The sequence below is a fragment of the Pongo abelii genome, chromosome 1 (assembly GCF_028885655.2).
Source record: "Pongo abelii isolate AG06213 chromosome 1, NHGRI_mPonAbe1-v2.0_pri, whole genome shotgun sequence".
Lineage (NCBI taxonomy): Eukaryota > Metazoa > Chordata > Mammalia > Primates > Hominidae > Pongo > Pongo abelii.
Genome location: NC_071985.2, coordinates 125,296,989 through 125,323,189, shown reverse-complemented (window position 1 = coordinate 125,323,189; position 26,201 = coordinate 125,296,989). Strand labels below are relative to the sequence as shown.

General features: G+C 38.6%; 1 protein-coding gene across 12 annotated transcripts in view; it reads left to right on the top strand.

Annotated features, from left to right (window-relative positions):
- The window catches only part of NTNG1 (netrin G1), a 365,210-nt gene that overhangs the window by 253,942 nt on the left and 85,067 nt on the right, over nt 1-26,201 (top strand). For all 12 annotated transcript variants that reach the window (XM_002810534.6, XM_063728296.1, XM_002810532.5 and 9 more), the window contains exon 4: nt 24,907-25,079. In XM_002810534.6, coding sequence (XP_002810580.2) covers nt 24,907-25,079 — 173 coding nt within the window. The remainder of the gene's footprint in view (nt 1-24,906; nt 25,080-26,201) is intronic.

Genomic DNA, 26,201 nt, shown 5'->3' with positions numbered 1-26,201 from the left:
ACACTGAACCCAATTTGTAGTCTTTTATCCCTTACCCCCTTTCATACTTTCCCCCGAGTCCCCAGAGTCCATTGTATCATTCTTATGCGTTTCCATCCTCTAGCTTAGCTTCCACTTATGATTGAGAACATACAATATTTGGTTTTCCATTCCTGAGTCGCTTCACTTAGAATAATAGTCTCCAATCCCATCCAGTTTGCTGCTAATGCCATTAATTCATTCCGTTTTACAACATTGAGTCTTCTGGCCCATGGACAAGGTATATCTCTTCAATTATTCAGATTTTCTTTAATTTGCCTCAGCAATTTTGTTTATTTCTGTATAGGTTTTGCACATATTTTGTCAAATTTCATCGTAAGTATTTTATTGTTATGCTAATATAAATGCTATTGGCTTTTATTATAATTTTCAACAGTTTGTTACCACTATTTAGAAATACAATTGATTTTTGTATATTGATCTTATATACTACAGCCTTGCTAAATTGACTTATTATTTCTCGTAGCTTATTTTAAATTCTTTCAGATTTTTTACACAGTCAGAAGTGGTAAGAATGAGCATCTTTTCTTGTTCCTTACATTAAAAAGAAAGCATTCAGTCTTTGACCGTTAAGTGAAATGTTAAACATAGGTGTTCCTTTATCATTCTGAGGAAGTTTCCTTCCATGCCTAGTTCCCTGAGAGTTGTTATCAGAAATGGATGTTGAGTTTTGCTAAATGATTTTTGTGTGCCTTTTGAGCTGATCTTGTGGTTTTTCTTTCTTAGTTTGTTAATATGGTGAATTACATTAATTCATTGTTGAATGTTAAAACAACCCTGCATTTCTGGGATACATGCACTTTACTTAGTCATCATGTATTATCCTTTTTATATATTGTTGAATTCATTTTGCTAAATTTTTGTTTAGAATTTTTACATCTATGTTTATAAGGGTTATTGGCCTATAACATGATAGATTCTATAGCTAGCAAAAGGAAAATTAGGAAATATTGTGAACAATTTTATGCCTATAAACTTGACAACTTAGATAAAATAGAAAGATTTTTTGAAAGATACAAACTACCAAAGCTTACTCAAAAAGAAACAGACAACTCAAAAAGCCTCATATTTATTAAATAAATTGAACTTGTAGTTAGAAATCTTCCCACAGAGAAAAGTCCCAAGGCCAAATTCACTAGAATCAATAGTGAATTCTAGGAAACATTTAAGAAAGAAACATCAATGCTACACAAACTCAGCCAGAAAACTGAAGAGGAGGGAATACTTTCTAAATCATTGTCTGATGCAAGTAATAGGCTGGTACCAAAACAAGACAAGATCTTTACAAGACAAGCTGAGTATTACTTATCCAAAAAGCTTAGGACCAGAAGAGTTTTAGATTTTGGATTTTTTTTTTATTTTGAAATATTTGCATTATATACTTAATGGCTCAGCATCCCTAATATGAAATCCAAAATACTCCAATGAGTATTTCCTATGAGTGTCCTGTCAGCCCTCAAAAACATTTTAGACTTTGAAGCATTTCAGATTTGAGGTGCTCAACTTGTAGTGATATCACCTCTGTCCTTCCTTATGTAGATAATTTGTGTCTTCTCTATTTTTCCCAGATCAGTTTAGCTAGAGGTTCAACTTAATTTATCTTCTCTAAAAACTATCTTTTGGTTTCATTGATTTTTTTATTATGTTTATTTTTTCTATTTCATTGGTTTCTGTTTTGATATTCATTAAGCATACTTTGGGCTTAATTTGCTCTTCTTAATATGCTTTTCATTTTCTAGTTTCTTGAGATGGAAGGTGAGGAAATTGATTTGAGGCCTTTCTTCTTCTGTAATAATATTGGAATTTAGTGCTATAAATTTCCTCCCTAAATACTGTTTTAGTACTGTTTCAAAAATTTTGATTTATTTTGTCAGTTCAAAAATCTCAAAAGGGAAACTTTGAGATTTAATTTGACCTGTGGTTTATTTAGATGTATATATTTATTTACCTAATATTTGGGGATGTTTCAGACATTGTTCTGTTATGAATTTTCAGTGTAGTTTCATTATAATCAGAGAACATACATTGTATAACTTCATTTTAAATTTATTTCAACTTATTTTATGGCTTAGTAAATGCTCTGTATATACATGAAAAGAATGCATAATCTGATGTTTTGGGGTGGAATGTTTTAAAAATGCCAATAAGATCAAGTTGGTGGATAGTGTTGTCAAGTCTACTATAAACTTGCTAATTTTCTATCTACTTGTTCTATCAATTACTGAGAAAGGACTATGGAAACACCTTGCCATCATTATTTTTTTATTTGTCCTTCAATCAATTTTGCTTAATTCGATTTAAAGTTCTGTTTCAGGGAGAATAAACAATTAGAATTATTTTGTTCCTTTCATCAGTTAAATCCTTATTATAATTAAATAACCTACATTAACTCTGGCGATAGTCTTTGCTCTGAACACTACTTGGTCTGATATTGATATATCATTCCAGCTTCCTTTGGGTTAGTGTTAGCATGATCTATTTTTCTCCACCCTTTTCGTGGGCAGCATATAACTCCTCTTGTTTTTTTTTTTAAATATCTATCCTAATTATAGTGTTTAGATTATTTATACTTAATGTAATTATTGATATCTTTAGACTTAAAGGTAATATCTTGCTATTTATTTTCTACTTGTCCCATTCTTATTGTTCCCTTTTCCTCTTTTTCTGCATTTGTTTGGATTAATGGAATTTTTTAAATGATTCCTTTATATCTCCTTTGTTGGCTTGCTAGTCATTTTTCATTTTTTTAATCTTAGAATTGCTTTAGAGTATATAATATATAACTATAATTTAACACAGTCTAAATTCAGGTGATATCATACCAATTCAGATGAAATATAACAACCTTACAATAGTACTTCCATTTCTCCCCTCTCAGACTTTATGATTTTGTTTTCACATGTTTTACAGATACATATATATCTAATATGCCTCACAATATATTATCATTTTTGTTTTAACAATTATCTTTCAAATAATAGATAAAAACTTACATATTTACTCACATAGCTACCATTTGTTGTTCTCTTCATTCCTTTGTGTCTAAATCCAGAATTCCATGTGTTATCCTTTTTTTTTTTTTTTTCCTAAAGGACTTCCTTTAACATTTCTTGTAGTACATGTCTGCTGGAAATGAATTCTTTCAGCTTTTGTATGTCTGAAAATGTCTTTATTCAGCCTTCTTTTTTTTTTTAAGAGACAGGGTCTCACTCAGTCACCCAGGTTGGAGTGCAGTGGCACAATCATAGCTCACTACAGCCTCGACATCCTGGGCTCAAGCAATCCTCATGCCTCAGCCTCCCGAGTAGCTGAGACTCCAGGCGTGTGCCACAACATCTGGCTATTTTTTAAATTATTTTTTGTAAAGACAGGGTCTTGCTTTTTTGCTCAGGCTGGTCTCAAACACCTGGCTTCAAGAAATCCTCCTGCCTCAGCCTCTGAGAGTATTGGGATTACACGCATGAGCCACTACACTCAGCCATAGACTTCTATTTTGAAAGATATTTTACTGGATAGAGAGTCCTAGATTGACATGTTTTCTTTTTTTCTTTTATTACTTGAAAGATTTTACTCTACTGTCTTCTCACTTGAATTGTTTTCAAAAAGAAATCTGTGTGTAACATGTCCTTTATTCTTCTGTTGCTTTCAAGATAGTCTGTATTGCTGGTTTGGGGCATGTTTGTTTATGATGTGCTTGGTGTAATTTTATTTTATTTTTTTATTCTTGAGGTTCATGACACTCCTTGGATTTGGTAAAGTCAGAAAAATTTTGGTAATTATTTATTCAAATATTTATTCGGCCTACCCATCTCTCTCTCTTCTCCTTTGACTATTCCAGTTACACATGTCTTAGGTCACTTTACATTGGCATGCAATTCACTGAAGCTTTTTGCATTTTTAAAAATTTTTTTTATCTTCTCTATGTTTCATTTTAAACCATTTCTATTGCTGTGTCTTTCCGTTCACAATCTCATTCAGTGTATCTTTTTTTTACAGAAATGTACTTTTTGGCTCTAGAAGTTCAATTTGGGTCTTTTAAAAATATATATCTATATATTCTATTACTTTAATGTTTGAACATATAGAATACAATTATAATAATAATTGTATATAACTGTTTTAATGTCCTATCTGCTAATTCCAATATATGTGTCAGTTTGGAGTTGATTTCAATTGATTATTTGTGTCATTTTTCTGCTCCTTTGCATGGCTGGCAATCTTTGATTCTATAACAGGTATTGTGAATTTTATCTGGTTGAGTGTTGAGCCTTTTTGTGTTTTTATGAATATTCTTTAGGGTTTTTTTCAGTGATTTATTAAGTTATTTGGAAACTGTCAGTCCCTTCGGATCTTGCTTTTCTGACTTGTTCACAGTAGTCTAGGGTTAATTATTCCTCATTATTGAAGCAAGACTTTCCTGATTATCTACTCAATGTCCTGTGAATTAGAGATTTTCTAGTCTGGCTAGTGAGCACCGGCACTATTCCTAGCCTTGTGTGAATACTGGGTGCTTTTCTCTAATCCTTTTGGAGGTTTGTTCCCTGTCTTCATGTAGTTTCTTCATACACATACACAGACAAGTACTCTGCTAAATAGTTCAGGAGGACCATGTACAGATCTTCAGTGTTCTTTGTGCAATTCTTTTCTCTCCAGTACTTAGCCTTGACTTTAGCATCCTCAGTCCCCTGAACTCACCTCAACTCCTTTGATCCGGGAGTCTAGTAGCTCAGCCTGCGTTCCTCCTTTCTACACTCTGGCAAGCTAAGGCAGTCATTGGACTCACCTCATTTGTTTTCTGCCTCTCAGAGGCAATTGTCCCTCCTTACCTGATGTCTTAAAAACATTTCGTATATTTTGTTTTGACTTGTTGTTGCTGTTGTTTCAGGCGGGAGGGTAAATACAGGTCTTGTTACTCCAACTTGGTTGTAAGTAGAAGTTCTTCTGGAGTCCTTCTTCTTAATTAATATTTTTTCCAGTGATTACTGACATGATCTACAGGGTACTATTGATCAGCTATTTGTAAATGGCAGATTCATTGGCCAAAGTGCCCTTATTGGATATAAAAGTTATATATTATTATGTTTTAGTCAAATATGTTGACTTGTCTTTTGATTCTGACCCAAAAAGGGATTACAACCCACAATGAAACCCAATTTAGTGCCTCCACCTTCAGGTCATAGATTGATCGTTTGACTGATAATTGATAATAAGCAGGATTTTTAGCTACCCCAAGAGGAAGTAAATATGAAGTTCACCATGTCAGACATCAGACCAGCTCAAAATCATAGTCTTCTTGCTATTCACACTTTTTTGTTCCTTTAACTGTTTTTCCTGTGCTTTAAATTCTTGTGCCTAACCTCCTCCTTCTTTCTGTTTACCTCTTCCTCATTTTGAAGAGAGAAAGACAGAGAGTAGGTGACTAGTCAGGACATTTAATTATTAATCAGTTGCTTCTAGCTTATATCTGCCTAGAAAACAATAATAGTAATGATAGCAATTTGCCAACATTTATTGACGTTTGTATTGTGTTATGAACTCTTCTAAGCACTATACTCTTATTAACTTATTTATTCATCAAAACATATAATAATATTGCTATTGTAAGCTGGGTGCGGTGGCTAACGCCTGTAATCCCAGCACTTTGGGAGGCCGAGGCCGGCTGATCACGAGGTCAGGAGATCGAGACCATCCTGGCTAACACGGTGAAACCCCGCCTCTACTAAAAATACAAAAACAGGCCGGCGCGGTTGTTCACGCCTGTAATCCCAGCACTTTGGGAGGCCGAGGCGGGCAGATCATGAGATCAGTATGTCGAGACCACAGTGAAACCCCGTCTCTACTAAAAATACAAAAAATTATCCGGGCGTGGTGGCAGGAGCCTGTAGTTACAGCTACTGGGAGGCTGAGGCAGATGAATGGCGTGAACCCGGGAGAGGGAACTTGCAGTGAGCCGAGGTCGCGCCACTGCACTCCAGCCTGGGTGACAGAGAAAGACTCCGTCTTAAAAAAAAAAAAAAAAAAAAAAAAAAAAAAAAAAAAAAAAAATTAGCTGGGCAGGGTGACGGGCGCCTATAGTCCCAGCTACTCGGGAGGCTGAGGCAGGAGAATGGCGTGAACCTGGGAGGCGGAGCTTGCAGTGAGCCGAGGTCGCGCCACTGCACTCTAGCCTGGGCGACAGAGTGAGAAAAAAAAAACAAATTTGCTATTGTATTTCCATTTTACAGATTGAGAAGCAGAGGCATTAAGAAAAATTGTCCAGTGTTGTGTACCTACTTAAAAAGGCAAAGGATCCCAATCAGGAAACTCTGTGAGGAGCCTGAGATCCTACCCAGTCTGCCATGCCACCTTATGCCCAGGCTCTCTCAACTTTAGAATTTACACTGGCCCTGAATTTTGTTTTGTTTTTGTTTTTTTGTTTTCCCTGAGTTTCTTACATGCTTTTCTCTGACTTTTAATTTGTATGACATGGGGATTTTTAACCTAATTGCTGACATAGTATCTAGAGTGAACCTTATTGGATAATTTCTTCGCTTTCTTGGTCCCAACTTCCAGTCTTCTTTTGCTGCTCCCCAGCCACCAGCCCCAGCACATGCAAGTGTCCTGTCTTCCCCTACTCTATGTTCACAGCTCTGTTCCTTCGTAACTATCTGAATAATGCCTCTTCTCAAATGAAGATCACTGCCTCTGCCTACTTATTCATTGACTCAGCAGCAGAGCTTCATTTAGAGTAACACAGGAAAAGCAGGGAGTTGCAGGTCTGCAAAGGGGGAGACTAAAGTGCCCCGAGCCTGACATATGTGGCTTCAGGGTCCCCCTGACTCCTGTTCCTGGCGTACATGGGGCCAATTGAGCTGCTTGTCACATATCTGTTTCCCCCAGTTTTGGACACATACTTCCTTAAAACAAGGTTGTTGAATTTAACAACACTTGATGGAAGCTTTGGGGAGCACTGAATACTAAACTGAGAGTAAGTGACTAGTTTTAAGCCCTCACATTGAACCTCCCAGGAGGCATCATGCAGTAGTGATGTGGCCAGGAACGGAGGAGTATCTCAATCACCACCACACCTCCAAGCTCCCCACTGCCTGGCTTCAGAGAGAGAGAGGAGAGACATCCTTTATCCCTCTAAAGCCCACCTAATTTCCTGCCTGAGGATAATTGTCTGAGAAGATTCTGTTTCTTTAAGGGAAATTCTCACATCTACCGAGAGAATGCAGCCAGACCTCCTGGCCCAGGAGAAAAACAATGGCTCTGTTCAACCAGTACATTTAAGTCTGTGGAATCCACCATAATTTCATCTTTGAGACAGCAAAATTCAGTCCTGATTGTGTGCACAAGCTCAGTCTAGTTCCTCTTCACAGCGTTCTCTCCAGCAAAAGGATAAGAGATCAGAGCGCCACACTCCTCCTTGTGCCCTGCACTCTTCTTGTTTCCTATGAGCAAGTGCTTGGGCAAAAAGATGCATGTATCTACCAAGGACAAGTCAGCATTTTCAGGAATATGGCAGCATAAATTGCAATTTACTGGGGAATCTCCCTAGACATGTGGATGTGCAAACAAGGCACCAAACTTACGTCACTAACCAGAAAGCTTACCATCTCAAGCTGAAGTCCCTGCACTGGGCTATTTCACAGGATCAGGGCATTCCCAACAAGAGTGGATAGGTACTTACATTATATATTGCATAAAGGAAAAGCTCACCAAAGTGTGATTTTCAGAACTAAGGTAGACTTTTCCACACAGATCTAATCCAATGGTGATGTTTCTGGCAGAACTGCCAATCGGTTTGATTAACATTAAAGTACATTCTTACCAAATAAAGTACACTTTTACCAAATAAATGTCCCTATTTAATGTAAGTGCTTATATTTAGAAAAGAAATGAGAAGTGGAATTATTTTACTTGCTTGCAGTGTAGAAACTGAAACTCAGAGAAATTAAACAATAGGTCTAAACCAACCCTGTGCTTCCCCAAGTGAAATAACACCAGGTTCATGAGGAACTCCTGGGTCAGCAGCAGAAGCACTCCTTCTTCCAGCCTCAGCACATTGCCTATGACCCTTGAGGATGTTTCTGATTAGATGAAAGACTGATCGCATAGCCAGGGAAGAAGATATATCCAGAGACCTGGCCAGGTGATTGCTTTCAGCAGGGAAAGAGCCCTTTCTAAACAAGTGACCAGAATGTAAAAATCAGGGTCAGACACTTCAAATCAAATCATCCACAAATGCAGAAACCAGGATGGATACACATTGATTTTGGTTAAAAATAGAGACTTAAATCTGGGGTACTTGGGGATGGGGGAACAGCCTTGGAATGCAAAGTCACAGCCATGGGAGCTGGGAATGAGTTTGTTAAACCTGACTCACCAATGAGGGAGGGCAGAGCTGGGTACAGAGCCAATGTCAGGCTCAGGAGAAGAATGTCGAAGAAGGAGAAAAGCCCAAGGTACAGGTTCACAGGTCAGGACAGACTACAGACAGAGAGGCTGGTCTGGCATTGCTGAGAGTGTCTTGACGGACTTAAATCCCTAGAGCCACCCTTGGAAGCACCTGTTCCTCCTGGCTCAGTCTGGCGGGTTGTGGGGCCAGCCTGCCTGCTTCCTGGCAGGGTCCTGACACCAATCAGTGGTGACTGCACAGTCCCACACATGAAACAGAGGGCACTCTGTCGGGCAGATTCACTGTCAACCTCGTATCTTACTCTTTGTCATAAAGCTCTTGTGTTTACCAGTGCATTAAATATAACCCTGCAATAGAAAAATCCTCATTTTCATGCTTGAAATACGTTATCTAATGGCATATCTATTTGACTTTTACTACATGCCTTTCATTCCTCTAAGTGAGGTAATTGACCTTTACTTTGCTACCCTGTGGATTAAAAGGCTACAACACACTCTGCATTTGGTATTTCCAGTCCTGCAGGAGAGGCAATTTCCATTTGCTTTTGTTGCAAGGCTGCTCTTTAGGCAGGTCCTCAAATAAAGGGAAACCTCAAGGTCTGGAACTGCATCGTGGCAGTTATTGTCAGCATCATGTGGTTTTTATTTTAAAAAGCACATGTCACTTCATTTCTATGGTCATCTCTACGGAATCGTAAAGGCCTGTAAGACTTCCAGAACCTTCCACCTTAGTTTCAGAGGCTATATCCTCATTCTCTGAGGATCAGGGATCAACAGTGGCCTTCAGATTTGATTCAAGCACCTGAAAGTTTAAAATTATGTCCAAACTACACAATTCATGAGAGATAAAAACATGAATGGTATTGGTCATATCCTAAGCTGCTAGCCATATAGATCCAGAAACCTTTCATGTGATAATATAGCAATACTGTTACAAAGAACTCTGCAAGTCAGGAATTTGGAGGTCTTGGCTTTCTCTAGTGCCCCATCAGCCCTCCTTCCCACAACCAAAATAATAACAATGACGAAGGGGGTGATAATGATAGCAAGCACTATGTGTCAGGTACTATTTTTTAAATACTTCAAAGATAATAATTTGTTATTCTTAACAACCTAATAAGGTAGGTACTTTTAAAGTCCAGTTTTACAGATGAGGAAATTAAGATACATAAAAGTTAAGCAACCTGCTAGCAGGTGGTAAAGCAAGTGGAATTCAAATTGGAGCATTTTGGACTTGAGACAGAAGACCAGGATACAAGAGAAGGTAAGAACATCAATAAAGGTGCTATTCTCAGAACTATCTCCCTGGGGGGAAAAATGCTGGAGTATTTATCCTCAAACATCTGTTTCTTTGAGAGTTGATCCTGGGAAGTTAAATCACCTCTGGCTTGTTCAACTTGGCTGGCCAAGCATCAAGCATGTTAAGGCAAAAGGCAAGAGACTATGAAGCTGACTGTTGGGAGAACTGTCTGCAGTGACCTTCAGGGGAGGACACAGGAAAATTTGAAAGGCAATGATACTACCCACTTTTCATTTTTTCAAGCGCAAAACACTAATTAATCTCTCTTTTTTTTTCATCAAATGATTTTGATAACCTGTTAAAGCCATAGCAGAAATTTTTGGCAAATAAAGCAAGGCAAAGCGATCTCCATTTTCAAACACTTAAAAGATGAAAGTTGCCTTACTTTGTTTAAAGTGTTGCTAATAGGACTTGGGGGAGATGGGAGAAGGAGGTGTGTGGAGAAGAGCTAAGTCATTATGTTATCACTTTAAAACAAGTTTGGCTTTATATTCTGTTACACATATACTCCCTAGGGATGAGTTTTTTCTTTATCTGTGAAATAGGGATAGTGATACTTTCTTGTATCTCTCTCATAAAGCTGCTGTATAAATGAAGTAGAACACCATTACACTGTTAGGAAAATGTACTCTTATGAAGGCATTTTTAAACATGAAGTAGTTCAATAGTGCTAGCTAATTTACTATTGTTATTATTATTTCTCTGATCCTGGTTTTCATGTTTCCACAGCGAGGACATAGAATTAGATAATTTTTCCAGCAAGTGTTTATTAAGAGCTCACTGCACACCAGGCACCTTGGAAGGCCTTGTTCAGGACCTGGGGATTCAGCCCTGCCTGTCCCCTGACCATACCCTGACCATCCCCTGCCGGTCCCTTACCCTCAAGAAGCTCATAGTCCTGGTTCCTTTCCTCCACACTATTACAGCGCCTCACAGTACACCAAGGTTTCTTCTCATCTTTCTGTTAAATATAAAACAAAAATGAGAAAATCTGATGACCCTGGAGTATGAGTTGAAACATCAGGTCCCTTTTATCTGTCTGTTTTGCTTGTTCATCAATGTTTCAATGCTCAGAAATAATAGTAAAAACTTAACCACAGGGTCCTCTATATTGTGAGTACTAAACAACTATTTTATAAATGATTGATTATGACATCAGGTAAGACCTAAAACTTATCAAATACCTACTCATGTGGTGTTGATGGTGGCACTTGACATGTTATGTCATTCAAAAGTCATAATAAAACCAAATGAAGAGCTTATTGTCATCTCTATTTTACAGATGAGGAGCTAGACCTGGAGAAGCAAAGTCACTAGCCTAAGGTCAAACAGCTTTTAAAGTGATAAAGGGCAGAGTCAAATCCAGTTTTCTCTAACTCCAAAATATAGCACTTTTCTCTTTAACTAAAAAAAAAAAAAAAAAGTCACTTTATTTTAACTAATTTGTTTCGTAAGTATTGCATAAGATTAGAACTAGAATGGGCTTTGAAATTAGCATATTCTAATGCCTGCCTCCTAGTGATATCATTTCTCCATTTTCCAAAGCTAAATGCTAGGTAGAAAACTCTGGTTGATCCAGATCATGTTTTCAGGCCAGGCCATAAGTTGCAGATTGCTGCTCAATCCATTGTTTTGCATCCAGCCTAGCTCATTCAGGTTGGGAGGTGAAGTAACATGATGTACTCTGTGCTGTAGTCAGGTATGTTAGTTAGCATCTTTGGGTTGCAAGTGGTAGAAAAATAATCCAAACCAGTTTAAACCAAATAGAGACTATTTGGCTTACATAACTAGGAATCCAGGACACAGCTAAATTCAGACAGGCTGGAGCATGGGCTACATAAAGCCATCAGGACATTGACCCTGGCTCTTGGTTTTGCTCTCCTCTGTCTTGGCTTTATTCTAAGCCGGGATTCTCCATGTCATGGCCAAAATGATGACCAGGTCCAAATTTACCTTCTATCAGGTTAGCAGTATTGTAATTAAGAGGACTTGTCTCTACCATGATCTCGGCAAAGGCCCTAGGGCCAATTTTCATAATTGGTTTCAAAATTGAACCAATCACAATGGTTCAATTTTCCTTGAACCAATCACAATGGTTCAATTTTCCTTGAACCAACCGTTGTGCCAGGAAGATAGAATGGATTGATGGGCTGAACCTGGCTCCTCTGTTCTCCCTGATTGCTGCAAGTTGGGAACTACTTAGCCTGAGAATGAGGAAGAGTGGTCCCAAAGGGTTGTTATCAAAGAAGGAAGAAGGTATTGGGGTGTGCAAAAGCTACAGCATGCAACCTCACTACAATTTAGATATTGCCAGAAGGTGGGGACAGTCAAGGAGCCAATGTGAGACATTTTTCAGCATAGAACAAACCCTTTAAATTTCAAAGAAATTAGCCCCAGAAAGCCAACCTAGCCCAACTAGTGAATCAGCTAGTTAGTGATTGAACCCAGGTCTCTTCATCGTGTATCATTTGACTCTAAAAATGTGACATTGATCCATGTTAAATTATTTTAAATTTCACTTTTCATTAAAACATTTGTACACACTTTGGGCAGACCCCACTTTGGAATATTTAACCAGATAGACAGAAAGATTGCAGGCATTGACTATAATTATGACAGTGTCCAGAAATCCAGTAGTCACTATCTAGTTATTTTTTTCTTGGCCATGTCCTATCTGTTGTATCATTTCAGACATCATTGCTCTTCTTCATTTCTCTATTCAGGATTCTTTGTGTCTTTGCTTTGGAGCCTTTGTTTCTATTCTTAAGTGGCACAGTTTGGGTCATTGGTCTTGACAAATAAGATCAACTCCTTTGGTGGGCTTGGGTTTTTGGTTTTTGTTTTCCCTTTTCCTCTCTCTCTCCCTTTGTGTATTTTTTGTTTTGTTTTTGGTCTTTAAAACTTCAACTTTTCCAAGGTTTGTTAACAAAAGTAGGCCACCAAATAAGAGGAAAAAAAAAGAACTTTGCTAGGCGCACTCTTCTCTATTGGAAATTATTTTATTTCTCAGAAAAGGGAGAATTAGAAGAAAGCTATTTTCCCCAATTTTCCATACCACCCATGGGAATCTAATTCAATTTCCTCTCAAATTTTGTAGTAAAAACTAAAAGTATGGAATAAAGTTGCTGGAGTGTAGTATTCTTTTACACAGATTTGGTGTTTTAAAATTCCTAGTCATAGAGCTAGGAATTTTACTCCTAGCCTGATCCATTTCTAATCAGAGTGTAATATAACCACTTGATGAAATAATACCTTTTTTTAAGTAGACAAGTATGTATATTTAAGAGATATCAAAACCTTACCTGATAATCTAGCCTGATAGAGGAGGGCTATGGAGTCAGATGGCTCACAGCTCTCTAGCCAGAGCCTACCTGAACTCTGTGGCTTTGCAAAACCCAAGAGAGTATTAGGTTTATTCCTGCTCTATTTTTCTTTTCTCACAGTTTCCCCTATAAAAAAATTATATTGTTTAATCCAAGGAAGTATATAAGAAATTATCATGGTATAGTTCACATCAAATAGGAAATAAAAACCTAAGTGAAAGAAATATTTCACTTATGTGGTTCTATGAAGAGAAAAAAAGAAAGAGATCTAATATAGAAGTTGGTTACCATAAACCACAGAATGGATGAATATGTGTGAAAATAGCTTGAATACATCAAAAATCTTTATAAGCTCTAGGACTATTTTATTTATCTTCATAGCAGTCCTACATTATAGCTAATAATAATAGTCTTGAGTTACACGGAAGGAAGCTGAGACTCAGTTGGATGCACCCAGCAGGTTACTGAGAGAGCCAGGACTTGAACTCAGCCCATTTTGTCACCAGAGTCCAAGCTCTTAACACTATGTTGCCCTATTCCTCTTATAGACTCTGGTTACTTGAACATTGTTCATTTGTATTTCTGGGGCTGGAAAACCCTAAATTTTCTGTTTCCTCAAAAGGACATAGAATATAAAAGTTTGCCACACCTGTGCATATATTAAGCACCTAGTTTTGTTAATGCTGTTAATTGCTTATTGGCCTTGGGTTAACTTAGTTTTAATTTAACAAGCCCTTTGCCCACCAGTCTTTGGATAGATTGGTTTTGTGGAGAACGGTTGCAATCTGGATTGTAGTAATTATCTTGTCATGTCTTTTATCCTTCAGCACTCCTTATCTAACCAGATTCCTCACGAGTTTAGCAAATGATCATGGAGCACCATCATATTCCTGTGCCAATCTTGAACAGTTCATTATCTCAAACTTATAAGCTCCTATTTTCATTTTATAGTCATGGTACTCTAGCCTCCCTTGCAAGCTTGGAAATAGAATGGGGCAACTTTTACTATTATCTAACAGAACCAGCAGTTTACTGAATCATGTAATCTGATGCTTCACTATACTCAAGTTTAGAGTCTCAAGTAAGGTTTAAATGGAACTTTTAGATAATTTTTTTAAATGCCAAGATGTCTAACCCATTTATTGCCCAAATGTACAAGAAGACTTTCTGGTCCTTGTTCCATCAACTTCTGGGGCAAGCCAATTGCTCTCTCTCTCTCTATATATATATATATATGACCACAACATCCCACTGTCCATGAAGAAATGATCAAAATCTCAGTTTTTAGTTTACATTCCCAGAGGAAACCGCATAGCAGTCGATTTCTCTGTTTATTTGTTTTTTCTTTATAGTCTATACCAGTCAGTTTCCAAAGATAATTTTCTCAAGAACAGAGCCCAAGACAAGAAAATCCCATCAACCAGGAGCTATATTAGGTACTCATTATATTTGTGAAAGAATGAGCTCAAGAACTCTATGGAAACCTGGCCTCTCAGTTTGCAGAGAGGATGCCTAGAGCCCTAATGCCCCTTCTTTCATGTATGCTTCTCCTATAATACAGGAATTCATATGCAAATTGGCTGTTGTCCTCTTTGTTGGTCTGTTGACATGAGGCTGCTTTCAAAAAATTATAAGAAGATATCTATTTCACATTAAACTTTGGTCATTGCATATTTTGGAAAAATACATCTTCTAAAAACATTTTTGCTTATCAGTGGTAACTACTGTCAAACTCTGGGTTTTTATTAATAATGAAAGGACTCATAGAATGCTGAACAGATCGGAGTCTTCTCTTTCCTCTAGTATCAGGATCAGGCCAGGCACACCTGACATTTTATGATATAGGCTTTTGCTGTAATATTGTACTTCAATTATACAAGTGATGATAATAATAGCTTATATTTATTAAGTGATTAATATATACCAGGCCCTGTGTTCAGATATCAGTTGTGTGAAGACAGACTCACGTTAACAGTGCCCTAGGGCTGGGATCGTGGCCTCTGCTCTGTATACCCGCTTTGACACACGTTCCCTAACTACAATGGAAGTTGTCTGAGGGCTGGGATTCGGTCCCCTCACCGCCATGCCACCACTCTCTGGTCTCTGCCATAGTCCATGTGGTCCATGATGGCACCACACTGTGTTCTTATTCCAGGAAATAAATGAGAAATTGAGGAATGAGTTTCACAGACGCCATGCCTGTTAATATCCCATCGGTCAGAACATAGTCATATGGCCACACCTAGCTAGAGAAGGTGTTGAGAGGTGTTATCTTTATACTGGTGACTGTGTACCCAGCTAAAACTGTGCTGTTGTGAGGGAAAAAAAAAAAAAAAAGATTATATATCAGTTACCAGTCTTGGCCTCATTGTGTCATATCATTTAACGCTCCTAACAACCCCTTTTGTAGGTATCTTATTATCCTCATTTTACAGAGTAAGTAAATTGAGCTTAAGGAACTTGCCTAAAACTTCCTGCTGCAGCAGGGCTACAAGATTCCAGGGCTGAAACTCTTATCCACTGTTTTCTATTCTATTCTATTTTGGATAAATGCCATACTTTTAAGAATTTTGTTGTTTTTTTTTTAAATGTACAATTCAGTGGTTTTTAGTATATTCAAAGTGTTGTGCAACCATCACCACTGTCTAATTCCAGAACATTTTTATCACTCAAAAAGCCCCTATCCATCAACAGTCACTCCCCATGTGCCCCTCGTGCCCCTCTCCCCATCTCCTAGCATCCACTAATCTACTTTCTGTCTCTATAGACTTGCCTATTCTGGACACTTCATATGAAGGAAACTGTATATATATATATATATATATATATATATATATTTTCTTCTTCCTTTGAGGTGGGGTTTCACTCTTGTTGCCCAGACTGGAGTTCAATGCCATGATCTCGGCTCACTGCAGCTTATACCTCTTGGATTCAAGCAATTCTCCTGTCTCAGCCCTCCAAGTAGGTGGGATTACAGGCGCCCGCCACCAGGCCCAGCTAAATTTTTTTTGTATTTTTAGTAGAGATGGGGTTTCGCCATGTTGGCCAGGCTGGTCTTGAACTCCTGACCTCAAGTGATCTGCCCGCCTCAGCCTCCCAAAGTGCTGGGATTACAGGTGTGAGCCACCACTCCTGGCAGGAAGTCATATATTACGTGGCCTTTTGTGTCTGACGTTTTTCACATAGCACAATGCTTCCAAGGTTAATTCATGCTGTAGCATGTATCAGTACTTCATTCTTTTTTATGGCAGAATAATATTCCATTATATGGATATACTGAGTTTTGTTTATCTATTCATCAGTTGATGGACATTGGGTTGTGTTCACTTTTTGGCTATTATGAATAATGTTGCTTTTAATATTTGCGTACAAGTTTTTATGTGGACATATTTTCAGTTCTCTTGGATAAATACCTAGATGTAAAATTTATGGGTCATATGGTAACTGTATCTTTTTGAGGAACTGCCAGACTATTTTGCAAAATGGCTGTACCACTTTGAAAGTGTAAAAACACATTTTATACTCCCAATAGCAATCTCTGAGGATTCCAATTTCTCCACATCCTTGCAGCATTTGTTATCATCCGTCTTTGTTTTATTACAGCCATCCTAGTGTGAATCGGCATCTCATTGTCATTTTGATTTGCATCTCCCTTAATGACAAATGATATTGAGCATTTTTTCATGTGCTTATTGGCTATTTGTATATCGTCTTCATAAAATATCTATTCAGATTCTTCACCCATTTTCTAATTGGGTTATTTGTCATTTTATAAATCAGTTGTTAGCATTCCTAATATGTTCTACACATAAATACCATTTTAAACAGTAAGTGCAACCCATTTTGATATAGTTAAATTGTTCAATTATTGTATGAATGCACCAATTAGTAGATTTGACAGAATTTTCAAACAAAATAATCAGTCCAGTTTGTGGGTACAGCTAGAACCTTAGTGCTAGTCCAGTTTGGGCCAAAAATTTTCCAACAGAATTCTGGTGGAAGGGAGAGGGCTTGCATAAGCCTCACCCATATTTTAGTTTTTCTCTTCATCAGAACTCTGACATACTGGTGAGCTCTACAGTGTTTCTCAAACCTTACCGTGCATCTAAGTCATGTGAAATCTTGTTAACGTTGCAGATTCTGCTTTAGTAAGCCTAGAGGAGGCCTGAGATTTCTAACAAGCCCTCTGGTGATACAGAAGCTGCTGGTCCATGGACCACACATTGATTAGCAACATTAGAGTATTAAGTGTTAACATTGCTGACTAGAACCTCGAGTCTAATTGTTATATGAACCAGATTGCTTGGTTCTAATCTCAGACAGAGTAATGTCCTAGATCCAGCCTTTGGAATTGACTCTCGGCTGCCACTTACCAGCAGTGTGTTTCTTTGAGCAAGTTACTTTACTGCTGTCAGCCACACTTTCCACATCTGAAAATAACAGGTAATTATACCTCCTTTTCAGAGTGATAATGAGGATGAGGTGAAATAATGTACATAAACCATCTATTACAGTTCCAGGTATATGAAGGGCCTTGGTAATTGTTGGCCCTCTTTTTTCCACTTGCCTTCAGTAGTAGAGACTGTCTCCCTCTGACTGTTCAGTGCAAAGGCATCATCATCACTGGAGAGACAACTAAGTGTCCCTACCCTACTTTGTTATATTGTCATGATTAGATACAGAGAGTATTACTCTGTTTATAGTTATTCCGTGTATGTTTCATCTTCTCTACTCAACACATTCTATGTTCTTGGGGATTAGTACTATATGTTGCCTTCTGTTTGAATCCCTATGTGACCTCTCATGGTGCTATCCATAGAATATCCCATTAATTAATGCCCACAGAATGAATCAGACAGCCCAAGTCCATAATAGTAGAGATAGTAACTACAGAAATAATAATGGAAACTAACATTTGTTAAGAACTTTGTGTCAGATACTATCTTAAGGGCTTACATGCATCATCTGGTTCAAGCCTCACAACCATCCTTTGGAAACTCCTCCATTTCTTGCCCTTGTTTTTACAGAAAAGGCAGCTGAATTTTAGCTGTACTTAGGAAGAGTGAATGCCATCTGCAGTTGTAAGAGCAAAGTTCTGGAGGCAGGCTGCCCATGGTCTAAATCCCTGCTCCATTTTGTACCAGCTGGGATTCAGAACACTTTAATATTCAAATGCATGATCATCTGTAATCATTAGTGCAGGTCTCATGGGATTGTTGTGAGCTTGGTATGAAACAATATGTGAAAAATGCAAAAAGCAATTAGCACGATGCCAGGTGCTTAGAATTATTCAGACAGTGTTAGCTTTGTTTAGTTGTTGATTTGTTAAGTTACTTATCCCGGCCTTACAGTAAGTAAGTGGCAAAGGAGGGATTTGAACTCAGGCTGTCTATTTCAGTGTCCCAGTGTCATAACTCATCAACTCTAAGTTACGTTGCTGCACATCTCCCATTTCAAGTAATGTGTTAAGGTGGGAACTGGAAATTCATGTGTCTATGTAAAGAAAGTCAAAAGTCAAGGTGGCTGCAGAGACAGAAAAAGAATGTGAGGGGCACTGTATAATGTATCACTCTTTTAAAAAGATATTTACAAGCTCCAATATTTGTGCTGACACATTCTCTAAAAGCATTTGTATAGCTAGTGCCAATCCAAGGGAAGAGGTACAAGCAGAGGATGATCCACGTTTTGGAATGCCTGAAACTTCTTTTGGGGTTGCAGGGACCCAAGGGGCCTCATTAAGAAAAAACCCTCATTAATAAAAATAAATAAATATCTTACTTGAGTAAATTATACCAAAACATATTACCGTGTGAACATATTGCTAGGGTCCTCCTCAGAGCCCTGAAAGGGTCCCGAAGCCAAATTTTATCCACTTCATGTTGAATCCTCCTATGGCACAAAAGTAACCAAAACTCTGACTGCACAACAGCAAGCCTGGCCTGCATTCATGTTTTTCTTCACAAAGGGACATTTTTAAAATTTCTTTGTCTCAGTACCTCTATTATGAACATTAGCGATAGGCTATATGGACCTCTAGCTCACAGGAAATTCTGGCAGATAACAGGCTTCCCAGAATAGATACATTAAGTTATAAAAAAATAAAAAATGAGGCAGACGGTATAGGTTTTTCACACCTACTGGCAGGTGGCACAGAACTAAATGTTGGAGCATTTTTATAAGCAAGATTAAATTGACTCATGACAGCTGGTCACTAAAATACAGGAAGTGCAGATCTGGTTGAAAGTGAGAACACACTGGTGTTCGTAAAGTTTGCATCACAGACTAGAGCTCACTTTTTTTTTTTTTAAGTCTGCCTTGGTGACACCCTTATTTGGCAATGTCTGCCATTTGTCACTTGCACACAAGTAGATCGTCAAGGAACACGCAGGTCAATTAGTTCTATCTGCAGTGCTTAGGTATGAGTACTGTGGGTGTAAACAGAATCGGTGAACAGACTTGGCTCTCGAGAACATCAGACATGTGGCTGCTAGCAGAGCCTTTTAGGTCTCCACTTGTCCAGTCCTCCCCTGCCTAACAGGATAAATAGACGTGGGAGCTACATGGCCATGGGAATGGATAATGAATCTGTCAGAGACAAGTGGGATGTCACAGAAGTCTGCCCTCTACCCATCATGAGGCCGGAGGTCACAGCACCAGGAATTGACAGCAATCTCCCAGCATTGTGATATCTTTTTTTTTTTTTTTTTTTTTTCTGGTTGGAGGAAGAGCCCTCTGGCAAGGGCTCTAAATAACAGGTTTTCGCCTCTGATTGGAATGGGGCTGATGGGGATAAACTGAGCTGTGGAAAATGAAAGGGGGTCATCTCCAAACAAAGGCAGTGTCCTGGTGCCTCACCCTCTACTTGCAGTGTTCAGCCCCAGCACAGCAATTGTTACAGTGACTAAGCAAAGAGAGCCCAAAAGCTTCACCAGATGTGAAGTTACAGTTTTAGCCAATGTTCAAGCAATGCCGTTCCTCCAACTTCAGCTGGACCAGGGTGGCCATCCTTGCATGAGACATTGAAGCTAAAAGAGGCACATTTCGGAATAATTATGCTATGCAAATGCTTTGTTTTTTTCTCTCCTCTGAGCTGTGTTCTTTTCCTAGGTCTTTCAAACATTGTTTAGGAAGCTCTTGTTTTGGGTTTCAGTCATCTGATAAATCCCCTGGAGTTTAAATGAAATTAAACTGGGTTTATGATATCTCACAAATTTCATAGCATCTCCTTTCTCCAATGTAGTATAAGTTATGAAAACCAACAATTAGGGCATGTGGCAGTTTTCAACACACATCATGGAGTGTTTAATTTAGTACAATGTCTATTAATTTTTCATTAATTAGTCCATTGTCAAATTAGACACAGTAGAACACGCATATGACATTCCTGCTTTCAGGAAGCTTACTTGTTTATTATCATTTGTCTTAATCATCTAAGTTTTCAAGCACTTATTATGTGCCAAGAACCACAACACACACTAGGGATGTTACAATAAATAAAGCAGACATGACTGCTGCCTCCCAGGAACTTATCCTCTAGTGAGGATGACAGAATAAGCAATTAAAATACAGCCTACAGTCTATAGCAGAGATACTATGAGCTTTATTATGCAACTAGCCTTGCCTTATGTCATAGGAGCACACAGAAAAGGCATCCTGGTGGACCAGAGAAACATTCCAACTATGGGCAGTTATTTTTTGAATACCAGAAAGGAGCCAGCCACTGACATATACAGGTTAATATCTGAAGGGAAGAATTATCCTGATCAAAGAGGTAGGAATAGGAGAGTAGAATGCTGTAGGCAGAAGAAACCGCTTATAAGAGTACCTGAAGGCAAAGTTTGAAGAACTAAGTGTAGAGTTAGGAGGGGTACAAATGAAGCTGCAAAAGGGTCAAGAGATAAATTGCAAAATGAACTTGCAAGCCATGTTACAGAGCTTGGACTGTATCCTGAAAATAATGGGAAATCTTACAATAGTTCTGTTCCAGAAGTGACCCAAAATATATTTGTGTAAAAAAATATTTTGACTATTGTGTTGAGATTGGGTAGAGAGGAGCATGCCTGGAGCACAAACTTCTGTTTAGAAGTTCTTGTAATAAACCAGATCAAAGATGATGATCACAGCTAAGAAAGTGATTGTTGCTAGAACTGTATGGATTGGAAAGAGAATCAAGGAAGAGTGCATTAGTCCATTTGCACTGCTATAAAGGAACACCTGAGACTTGGTAATTTATAAAGAAAAGAGGCTTATTTTGGCTTACAGTTCTGTAAGCTGTGTACAAGAAGCATGATGCCTGCATCTGCTCAGTTTCTGGTGAGGGCCTCAGGAAGCTTCCACTCATGGTGGAAGGCAAAGGGGAAGCAGGCATGTCACATGGCAAGAGCAGGAACAAGAATGGGGGAGGGAGGTGCCACACTTTTTAAACCGCCAGATCTTGCAAAAACTCACGGAGTGAGAACTCATTCATTACCACAATGAGGGCACCAAGCCTTCATGAGAGATCTGCCCTCATGACTCCAATACCTCCCATCAGGTCCCTCTCTAGCATTGGAGATCACATTTCAACATGAGATTTGGAGGGGACAAAATATCTAAACCATATCAAAGAGGAATCTCAGGGCTTGGTGAGAGACTGAGTAATGCCAGATTAGATGTGGTAGGAAAAGGAGAGGGATACGTCATTCTTACCTAACTGGGTGGAAGATGGTACAATTTACTAAGACAGAAAGCACAGAATGAAGAACGGGTGAGGCAGGAAGCCAAAGAGTTTAGTTTGGGGACATATTGAGTTAGATTTGTCCAGGAGGCATTTTGATGAATAAGTCTGAAGCCTGGGAGAGAGATCTGAGATGGAGATACAGAGCCCAGACTTACCAGCATTTTGATTAGATATTCTTCATGTGGTGTAATGGAGGGAGGGGGCTCTATGGACCCCTGTAGCTAACAGAGAATCATCAAATCTCCTAAAATATTTTCACACTTTGAGCTTCCTTTAAATATATTTATTTGGGGTGGGGAAGATGATGTGAATTTGCTTTAAAGGTTTGTAACACAAAGGAAGTTAAGGAGTGCAGACAAAGATTGAAGGGACAACTAGATAAGAGTGCGCAGGGAGAGTGTGCTGGCTGTGCTGGGCCAGAACCCAGAGAAGAGCATGTGTAGTCAACAGGCTGAAGAGGTTCCTGAAAACGAGCTTGGGTATCCAGAGGGGAGAGTGTCAGGGGAGAGAGAGTGGTCCAGAGTCCCAGCCCCTGAGGAAACAAATAAGGCATGGAAAAGTATCCATTGGATTTTCAACAAGGAGGTCGTGGGTGATTTGGCAAGGGAGGCTGTGGTCATTTGGAAGGACTGAGTGAGTGGGAGATGAGAGAATGGAGGTGGCAAGTATAGGAAACTCAAGAAGGAAGGGGAGAGGACTTAGGGGGTAGCTAGAGAAGATGACCAGATGCACAGTAGGTATTTCCTCACCTTAAGATGGGCGAGGCTTGTGCAATGAGTAAGAAAATTTATAAGTACGAAAAGCCTTTAGTAACAACCAATCCAAGCACACGGACACATTTAAGGAAATCAGAAGGGTAGAACTCAGGGTGTGTACAGTGGTCAGGATGGATTTCAGAGAAGGGTTATGAATTGAGTTTAGCCTTGAATGGTTAATAAGCTTTTGGACAGCTGAGAAAGAGCCATTAATTGGAAGAAATCTGAGAAAAAATAAGACTAAATATTCCTCTATTCTCCTTTTACCTCCTTTTATTATTCAAAGAATATCTTCTCAGCTAATATAATGTCTTTAGAATGGAAATTGCCTATAACTCAGAGTGACTACAAGTATGAAAGTATTAACAGTTACAAGATATATAATCCAATTTACAATTACTCCTTGCATTCTTGATCTTCAGGCAGGAAACCAGCATATTCTTTGGGATCACATTGTTCAATTTCCTCATTTGGAATTTTTAACACTAGATATGTTGCTAAATCAGTATAAGCTGGTGTTTCTATCACTTAGGTTTTAAACATCCTCCGTATATAGAAACACACCCATAAATAAAGGTGTTAATGTTGGAAGGAGAAAGATCCTTTAATAAGCAACCTAGCACAAGTAATTCCCTGCATATAGGAGATTGTTATAGGACCTAGCTCATAATTAAACATTGCCTATTTAACTGAATTATTTTTTATCTTACCTTTTTAAAGAATATACAAATGTTCATTTTCAAAGGTGACATTTATGTGTCTAAGTTGAACAAGCTTATAATTGGTAAGTACACAGAGAACAGATTGTAGCAAGAAGTATTAAACATTGTAATAGACCCCTGAGGAAGCTGTAGCTTGGTCTTCCCAGACAGGTTAGTGTAGATGGTGGTTGCTTTAGGACTACACCTTTGATTAAAAGAGAGCCCAACAGCTTTCAGTAATAGTCTTAACCATTCCTTTTTTTCCTTGTCGTAAGTACGGGTCAGTGTTCCAAAAAGATTATGGATGCACTAAAGAAAAACTTGGCCATTGCTATACAGACATTAGAGAAGCCAACATGGTTGTTAAGGAGTCTCATCTTCCTACCTAAGAAAGAGCATTCTGTTCTTTTTCCCGTTCATGGCATTTGGCCCAAGAGAAAAATAAAATAAAATACTATAATATTTTTTGATCTTTATGAAACTTGATTTTCTATATTTTTGTCCTAGTTCCTGGAAGAGGCCATGTTTCTCTCTCTCTCACACACACACGCACACACACACACTGTCTCTCTCTCTCTCTCTCTCTCTCTCTGGTTCTGATTCACACCTATCTTGATTCTCTACCCCCCTAAGCCTGGGTGCCCAGGTTCTCTCCTATGTGTGGACCATCTCTTCCCACATACATTATTCTGACCTCTGGTTGTGGCCATTCTGTCACTGTAGGTTTTACCTTTCCAGAGGATATGGTGTGATACAGTTTATATCCTGCTGCCTCAACAAATATCAAGTTAGCCATTGCAATTTTATAGTCAAAGACTGCGGGCATTGGGATGTATTTTTGTGGAAATTGCATATTCCATTGTTGCCTCTCGTATATCATGGCTTTATTCATAGGCAGCAAAGGCCAGGCCTTGGCTAATGACTTCCCAACCCTGCCACATGAAGGGTTTTTTTTCTCCTTTAGGATTCTAGGCATCTTTTATTAGAGTCATTTGGCCTGTTTCTGAGAGCCCTTTGTGATTCCCCGATTTGCTGTGAGTGGGATGTCTGAGGATTACTGTGTCTCACCTCCCTTCGGGTCTGTTAGCGGCCTTGGTGGAAAATCTCTTCTGATCTGAGGAAATGTCATTTTAGAGTGCAGAATGAGAACACTTGATTATAATTTCTTGGGTTTCTAAGAATAAGTCTGAATAGCAAATTATTTTAATGGTTATCTTCCATTTTAAACAAATAAGAATTGTCTTAACAATTTAAAGAAAAAAGATAACATTGTTCTTTAAACTCAAACGAAGCCCAGATGAAATTGTCATAGATTTGTTAATATCACAAAAAGACTTTTCCTAAATGACAGTATTTTGGAACCTGTTGGGAACCCCTTGATTTTGGAGCACAGCTATCTTGCGGGAGCTTCTGGCCCCCACTGACTTGACTGCTATTTGGCTTTCTCAATGTGCAGTGTAAGGACAGACTACATCGTAACAACCCGGCCCCCTGCAACCAGCTCTTTTGGCGAAGATTCTGAGGGCTGGGCCTGCAAATCTATCTCTTACTAAACGCCTCTGTGTATCACTAAAGCACTGCATGGTTTGAGGAGACAGATCAGGAATGCCACAGTGGTCACCAAGACCAACTTATCTGACAATGAACTCTTTGTCTCTCCTCTGCCCAGGTGCAAGTGTAATCTCCATGCCACTGTATGTGTGTATGACAACAGCAAATTGACATGCGAATGTGAGCACAACACTACAGGTCCAGACTGTGGGAAATGCAAGAAGAATTATCAGGGCCGACCTTGGAGTCCAGGCTCCTATCTCCCCATCCCCAAAGGCACTGCAAATACCTGTGAGTAACTTTGCTTGGTAACAGCGTATTCTGTGCACAATGAGGTGATAGTTCCTCTCAATTTTGCTTACAATTGTGATTTTATTCCTCTTACCAGTAGTCTCATTCTTCTTCAAAGTGCAGCAAAAGTTTTAGTCCCTATCTTACCTCACGTGGACGTGTTTTAGCACTCTGATCATTGGTAGGATTCAGTCATCTAACATTCACATCAAATGTGTTGGGAAATGATACTTGACATCACAGAAGAAATTTTTTCTAAGTGGATGAGACAGGAGGTGATTTTTTTCCTCCCCCAAATTAATTTCCTATTAAAATATCAAAGGCCTTGAAAACTCTCAATCCTAATTTAATTTTAGCCATAAACAATTTACAGAAATTATTTGAATGTTTACAGCCCCATTTCCCTTACTGAGTATCCTGAAAGATGCTTTGTCCAGAATATTTTTCCCCGCTACAGTTTTAGCTAGGACCTAACTTTGCCTTGTGAAAAGTTTGGCTGTTTCCAAACTCCAGCAATTGAAACATACCTGCTTTGGATCCTGTGTGTAGAGGTCCCCTCTGGATAAAGAGCACGACTGTAGGCCTGTGGGGACCACATTAAGAAACAAGATTTTTCTACGCACGTGAAAGAGTGCAAGCATTATCTGCATTTACAGAAACCATCTGTGTGCCCCCACTGAAATCCCTGATTCCCCATAGGAATCAGAACTTCAGAAGCCACTGGTTCCATAGAAGGGTAAGAATGTTATCAGGCACTTCAAAGCAGCAACTGTGAGAAACCAAACCTAAGAACTAATATCATAGGAACCAGGACTTTATCAACTTAAACGTAAGAGTAATGGACCAAGTAACAAGCCATGAAGTATGGGGGCATGAAATTATGATAACATTTCTATGAAGCAGAGAGAAATCCTTCAAAAGACTTTTAAAAATCCCTCTTTGTAAGGGTATTCAGTTGCTTTCAGTGTTAAAGAAAAAAACTGACTTCTTGCTCCTAAAATTAATACATTAATGCTCTGTTGAGCAGAAACGTGGATATTTCAAGGTGATTTTATTAATGGAGACTCTGTAGCCTTTCCTCAATTGTTGAGGGCCATAGACTCATGAATTTGGAAGGGATCT